The sequence below is a fragment of the Phaeoacremonium minimum genome, assembly GCF_000392275.1.
Source record: "Phaeoacremonium minimum UCRPA7 unplaced genomic scaffold PA7_03_scaffold_133, whole genome shotgun sequence".
Classification (NCBI taxonomy): Eukaryota; Fungi; Ascomycota; class Sordariomycetes; order Togniniales; family Togniniaceae; genus Phaeoacremonium; species Phaeoacremonium minimum.
This window is the reverse complement of record NW_006921040.1, coordinates 63,408-70,527: the sequence shown is the minus strand read 5'-3', so window position 1 is coordinate 70,527 and position 7,120 is coordinate 63,408. Positions and strand designations below refer to the sequence as shown.

The following is a 7,120-nucleotide window of genomic DNA, read 5'->3' as shown; positions in this document are numbered from 1 at the left end:
TGCAATGCCCGCTTTGCCATCCATCCCTCCCATAATGGCACTCCCTAGAAGTCCGCCAAACGCACCAGCCATCTGTCCGGCAGCGTACAAGACCGATATGCGCATAGCCAGCTCTTTCTTGGTATACCATGAGCTGAAAAGAAACAGGGCACCAGCTATTGATATTTAGGAACTGCACGCTTGATCATGTCTGATTTGTGGTTTCACTTACGGAAGAAGGGAGCCTCAACAAAGCCAAGAATGAATCGCAACGCTACCATGCCGGCGTAGTTCTGCACCGCTCCCGTACATGCGCTGACTGTTCCCCACATGAACATGATAGCAGGCTGAAGTCTCGTCAGCGTTTCTGGAGTGACCTATACTGTTGGACAAGCTTACAAGAAAGACAGAGGGTCTCATCTTGTTCAAGACAATGTTTGTCGGGACTTGCGTAAGGATATAACCAACAAAAAAGATGCTAATAATGGTGTTGTACTGTGTCCCAGCTAGCCCAATGTCTTTTTCAAAATTCCCTAGTCGAGCGGTTGCGATATTATTGCGGTCGAGGTAGTTTAGGACATCTCACGCTGTTAGCATATCTATTTGCCAAGACCTTACTCCAAACAACGTAGCGTATGTTATGACTTACAGAGCAGCATCATCAAAGGCATCATTCGCATATCAATTCTCCGCAACAAGGCTTTTTCTTTCTCCGCTCTATTCTCAATAAAGACATTGCCATCCACAGCCTTGAGATCAACACCAACGGTTTCGAGGTGAATTTCCCCAACCCCAGGTTTGACAATGTCTTGTTCAGCCATTCTCGATTTGCAGATTTAGAATCTCAAGGACGTGACAATACAGAGCCACTTTTCAATATCCGAATCTTCGGGCATTTCCCCATATATAAACCCCGCGTAACCATCTCTCCACAGTGGTGTGGGGGCTCGCATCGATTGCCGGTCGGCATTTTGGCGACGAGCCCCACACTCAACGCGACGGCTTCACCGCATTGGGCGAGAATCAGTTGATCAAAAAATGAATCCACGGTCGAGCCGAGCCATAGGCTGCATTCTTCGCAAGGAAACATAGTAAAGGATTGAAATCGTGTCTGAACTTTCCGCATCAAGAGTTCCTCCGCGTACCTTTTGACGAATTAAGATGCGACGGTACAGCTCTACGGACTTCTAGTGGCCTCTTTGGCAATAATGTATATTCTAAAGCATTCAGCATGCTGACGTGACTGACTATCAGAATCATTTGAAATTGCGACATGTTGTTAACATATTGTGGAGTTTTAGCGCCGCATGGCTCGCGAGCTCTGAGTCGTCCTCTGAACTGCGAAGATCAAATTTCTGTGATATCAATAACCCTGTTCTATCAGTGACTATATTAGGCCACTGTTGGTGATAGAAAGTGTGAGCTTGCAATGATTTCCTAGAATGGAGATCCTGGCTATAAGGTGTTACATGCTGAGCAATTTTTAACCAGTATCAGCATCTTTCTTCATCCACCTAGTACAGACTCAAGAAGGCTGTGAATTCCGTATTCTTGACAGAAAAGGGTCACCACTCCCAACGAGACTCAAGGCGTGAAATTACTTTAACATAATCTAAGCATTCCCCACGGAAATTGTGACCGAAAGAGCGTATTTGACAAATGGTCCACAGCCTAGGCACATAGTAAAGATGTGGTGGATTGATTGAGTAAATTCACAAGCTTCATCAAGAGTATAATCCACGCCTGAAAGATATAATATAGAAAAGCACACTAAGAGGTGGGCCCAGTCAGCAATCCCGCGTTTGTGCACATGCCTAATCCGTTAAAGACAGTTGTTTAGGTGAGCTTCAATCTTCTGGTCTTTTTTTGTACTGCTCGTTCTGACCAGCCGTAGTTTACCGAAGGTTGTTTTGAAAGATACGACGCAAATCTACCAGAAACAGATAGGCTAGATTTTCTGGGTTGTTTAAGAAAAGAAGATCAAAAAGGAGGAACAATGACACAAGCTGACATGGTAAACCATCTATCTAACGATTTGTGAGAATTGAACGCATGGGTTTAGTAGAGGCTGTACTGACTCACTCTTCAAGGCTGGCAGGAAGTGATACAACGGCTATCTCTCTTCGAGCGATTCTTTACTTCCTTCTGAAGAATCGACACTGCTTTGACAAGGCTCAAGCAGAAGTCGACCAATCTGATGGAGAAGGGAGGTTATCGAAGCATATCACATATGCTGAATGTTTGGAGCTGCCTTTTCTGTAAGTTCACGCTTAATCTTAATTGAAATTACAGTGTCTTATCCTCTTGCAGGCAGGTAGTAATAAAGGAAGCCATGAGATGTCACCCGGGTGTTGCTTTTCCATTGGAAAGGGTTGTCCCTAAAGGCGGGGCGGTTATTCGCGGCCACCATATCAAAGCGGACACTGTTATAGGCATCATTCCGGCCGTCATCCACAAAGACAAATTAATTTTCGGTATCGATGCCGACAAGTTTAACCCAGAAAGGTGGTTGGTCTCTGACAAGGACTGCATCAAGTACGTGGATCGTAACCTGATGACGGTAAATCCATTTATACCCGTCTTCTTAGAATGTCACTAATATTATGCCATAGTTCGGGTTTGGTACGAGGACTTATATCGGCAAGAACATCTCCATAATGGAAATGGGAAAGCTCATTCCGCAGGTTCTGCAGAATTTTGACCTAGAATGGGCATCGGAACAACCTCCATGGGGCGTAACTACGTACTGGTTTGCCAGACAAGAAGGGGTGATCTATAAGTTTAGACAAAGAAAAAGAGCTGATACTCAGTACTGAGAGGCTTAGGGGAGAAATTTTCCATTGTTAGTCCTGTCCACGATTACTGTGTAATATTCAAACGCGGCATCCTCTATATATTTACCGTGTCCATAGCTTTGAAGGCGCTCTCCCGGTTGCCCCTTCGTATGTCAATTTCGACCAACATCGACTTTTTGGGAGAGAGATCAAGCTTCGGTAAAGGAGCTAAGTCAATAGCCAGTATTACTCGCGCTACAGAGTCCATCGAAGACAGATTCTGTATTTCTATTGAAACAGAGTAGCAGTGTCTACTACTAACCAACACTCTCTCAAGATATCACATAGCACACAAAGAAGCCACTGAGGCTTGAGAACGTATCGAGAATCAAGAAATAGCCATTCTTATATTATAGTAGCAATAGCTCGGTGAAGCGAATGACAATGAAGTAAGTATTAGCGAATCAGTCAACTGACTGCTGTCACGGCTAAGATCATGCTCCCCCAACTCACTGCGTATGCAACAAAGATGATTACAAGTTCTACTTTGTTGTCGATAGGTGTCTAGCTCTGTCTTGGCAACGAACCGATGTAGTCCGTGCTAAGTTGCCGCCAATGACTAGACTCCATCGCAAAATCAATCCGACCTAGTCTTGCAATGCCCTTATATTAGCGGGCCATCTTGCGCCTTCATTGCCGGGTACACCAAAGGGCAAAGTACAACTATAAGTATAGACCAATGGACTACAACAACTTAGAATGACGACTCATCAAGCCAGCACTCATGTTATAGATCAAAATTTCGAGGCTCCGTACTTTAGATATCAATAAAAATGAAGTTATCCTCCTACATCGCCCCTTTATTGGCTACAGCACTATCTTTTCCTGTAGAAGCCGCCGAGATTAAGAACACCGATGATCCAACGCTGCAGCTAAGTACAGATTCGGCATTCAATTTTGGACTCTTGATTGCGCTGGGTGATGCATTGACTGGGGGATCTGATATTGCGCCTGTTCTTAGCGTCGCAAGAAACATCAAAGTATGACTTCTTTCGGCGACTAGGTCTATTAGCTCGCTAACTACGCCAAAGCCGAGGCCGAAAACCAAGAAAACTCATATGACAGTGTCAATGTTAGGGACACTTGGTTCTCCACCGCCTAATACTTCCGTCGAGCCGACTTCTATCTGCACAGAAATTGGAGTAATCCGCTTATAAGCAGCCTTTGGGCGGAGCAGACTGCAGCCTTTGATAAGGCGATAGCTGCCTTGCCCATCCCTGGTGAACGTATCCGAATTCCGGCTACTAAAAGCAACTTTACCATCAAGGCTTCTGGTATGACGCATCAGAGAGCCAACTCCGTAAGTTGCCAACCTTAGTGGTGGGGAATGGCTACGACGCCGCTCAAGAGGACTCCTATCACTACTTCGTTGCACCCGCTCTTGCTCGAGGGTGGAACTGCATTACTTACGAAGGCCCGGGACATCCTACTGTACGTCGACATCAAAATAGTGGTTTCATTCCGGACTGGGAAAACGTCGTCACCCCAGTAGTTGACTACATCCTCTCGGAAAAGTCGCGTATTGTCGACAAGAATCACCTTGCACTTATTGGTAACTCTTTTGGGGGTTACTTGGCTGCCCGTGCTGCAGCCTTCGAGCCACGACTTGCCGCAGCGGTTCTCCTCGATGGCGTCTGGGATGCTTATGCTGCTTTTACAGCGCAATTGACGCCAGAGATTATAGCCATCTACAAGGCGGGCAACTGTACAGAGTTTGATAATGAGCTATTGTCACTGCGGGATGCCGGCAAGCTATCCACTAACGCGGCTTGGGGTCTGGATCAAGGCTTGTGGGCATTCCACACACACTCTCCCTCAGACATTTTCACCCAGAGCAAGGAATATCGGCTAGAGAATGTCGTTGATATGATTCAAATGCCAGTGTTTGTTGGTGACTCCGAATACGAAGCCTTTTTTCAAGGTCAACCGCAGCAAGTTAAGGATGCTCTGGGCGACAATGCGACTCTGCATCGTTTCAATGGAATTGCTGGCTACCATTGTCAGACTGATGCAGCACAGGAGATGACAAGGGCAATTTTTGCTTAGCTAAACAAAACCTTGGGAAATGTTGCTAGGCGCTGATTTCCCCGAGAACGCCTCGGCGGAGAGCAAACTTCCTCGGTTGTGATGATCGCGGAACATGCGACGTCTTGGGATAGAAAATATCCTATTTGTTGAAAGAGTTTGGCATCTGTCGTCTGACAGTTAAAGGCTTGAACAGTAATTGACAAGAGATAATATTTTGAAATGTGAGGAGTATTTGTAACGAAGAACGTGGCTTGAATAGTACGTGAAGTGCGTTGTAGTAATTTATATTGCCTGCAGCCCCTCACAACAGATCTCTGCTCTAGTTCCCCTGATTGGATTAGGATTATATGAGCTACTCTAAAATTCAAAGACAATAAGATACCAATGAAGCATGCCTAAACATCTACCGCGTACATCGTATAGAACGAGTCACGGTGTATGAAGTGTAGTCGAAAATTTATTGCAGTACCTGTCTTGCAATCTCTCTTTTCAAGTGATCAGTTCTTGCGTCCAGATAGATAAGGAGCAGTGAAGTTAGATGGATTAGGAAGGGTAGAGACAACATCTTTACGAGATGTCTTCTGGATCAAATGATCAAAAGATGGTGCCCATTCAACACGAGGGGTGAATGGCTCAAAATCCCAGAGGTACCCAAGGGTTCGAAGAATAGAGGAAGCACAATACGATACAGTCTCGCCCCGATGATTGGTACCATATTGCTCAACCTCTCCCTCGGCGATCCATGGTGAGATGAGGAAAGTGGGAATGCGGCCACCAAGACGGTTGAATTCGTATGTATAGTTGAGTCCGTTGGGCGTCGTTTCGGTGTATGTCAGATTATCAGGGCGTGGGGCAAGCGGAGGAGGAACGTGGTCATGGAAGCCGCCAGACTCATCAAATGTCAATATGAAGAGAGAGTTCTCCCACTGGGGGCCCGCACGTAGAGACTCATAAACTTTTTTTATAAAAGCTTCACCGTCTGAGATCAAGCCGCTGTCATGCATGGAAGTGGTACCAATGCCACAGCAGGACGGGTTCAGATAAGAGAAGGCCGGGAGATTCCCAGCAAGAGCGTCAGTGTAGAATTGGGTGATGGGAACAACTTTGTCGGAGTTGTTTGTTGCTTGAGTCCAAGTATATGCCTTAGCTTCGGGGCCAGTTCCACCGGCAGTGTCCCAGTAATTGAGCCAAGTCAGGTTCCTCTCACCCACTGCCTCAAAGATTGACGGGACGTCGAATTGATACGTGTAGTCCGTACCAAGGTTGGTACCATGGCCGTGCGAGCTACCAGACGTAGCAGCCAAACGGTTGGGATCAGTAGGCTATATAGAGTCAATTCCAATGCTCCAACTAGTTTGTAGAGCCATGTACTTACACCCGCGACGTCAGAATGCCAATGATTGAAGGTCAAGAAGTTCTGGACGAGGGAAGTCATGACGGGAACTTGATCCTCAGTGTAATAATTCATGACCTGGATTGCCAGCTCCGTAATATTGACCTTGGAACCATAGTTGTGATATTGCTCCGTGATGAACCCGAGATTGTTAGCCTTCAGGGTTCCATCAGCAATAGCCGCATTATCAGGCGTCCAGGTACTATAAAACTCCATGGTATTACCACTAACAGCGTGGCTGGGGTCATTTTTGACAGAGTCGTAGTCCCTGGCCTGAGAGCAAGCTTTGCCCAAGCATGTTTTCGACACATTGTAAGGATTGCAGTAAGGGCCATTCTGGATAGGGTTCTCCAGGCCTTCGTGTTTCTGGCCACCCAAGAGGTTGTCAAAGGAGCGATTCTCCATAATCAGCCATACCACATTCTTGATGTTGTTCTTTAGGTTGGAGATTGAGGATGCAGAACCTGGTTCAGGAGTCTGCTGCTGGGAACTAGCGCTAGGAAGAGCTACGGCGGCAGTGGCAAGGGCCAACATGCCAAGTAAAGTAGTGCGATGCATGGTGAACGATCAAAATATGGTTGACGGGTGGAACGTGGACTGACATGTCTCGGCTATTGCTTTGCCAAGACCGTGGCTCTCGTTGTGCTTATAGCTTCCAGTCGGGACTTGCAAATACATGGCAACTCTCGCAGAGCTCTGTTGCAACGCCCACGTGTGCGCTGGGACGCGCAACACTCAACCTGAATTACTTAGTTGTCTGGGTGGATCACAAGATTCCCTACTCTTTTGAAGGGGTTTCTCAGCAATGAGTTCTGGTGATTGGAAGTTCAACAAGGACCGAAGGATAAGATCTGCAAATGGCGCCAATCATATCAATGTGTATACG

General features: G+C 46.4%; 1 protein-coding gene across 1 annotated transcript; it reads right to left on the bottom strand.

Moving 5' to 3' along the window:
• Window positions 1-5,338: 5,338 nt before the first annotated feature.
• UCRPA7_1838 (putative phosphoesterase superfamily protein) lies at window positions 5,339-6,792 on the bottom strand (the record flags this gene model as incomplete). The annotated part of the gene is made up of 2 exons (XM_007914416.1): window positions 5,339-6,163; window positions 6,217-6,792. 2 exons carry the CDS (start codon window positions 6,790-6,792, stop codon window positions 5,339-5,341), a joined length of 1,401 nt encoding a protein of 466 aa, XP_007912607.1.
• Between the last annotated feature and the right edge of the window lie 328 nt (window positions 6,793-7,120).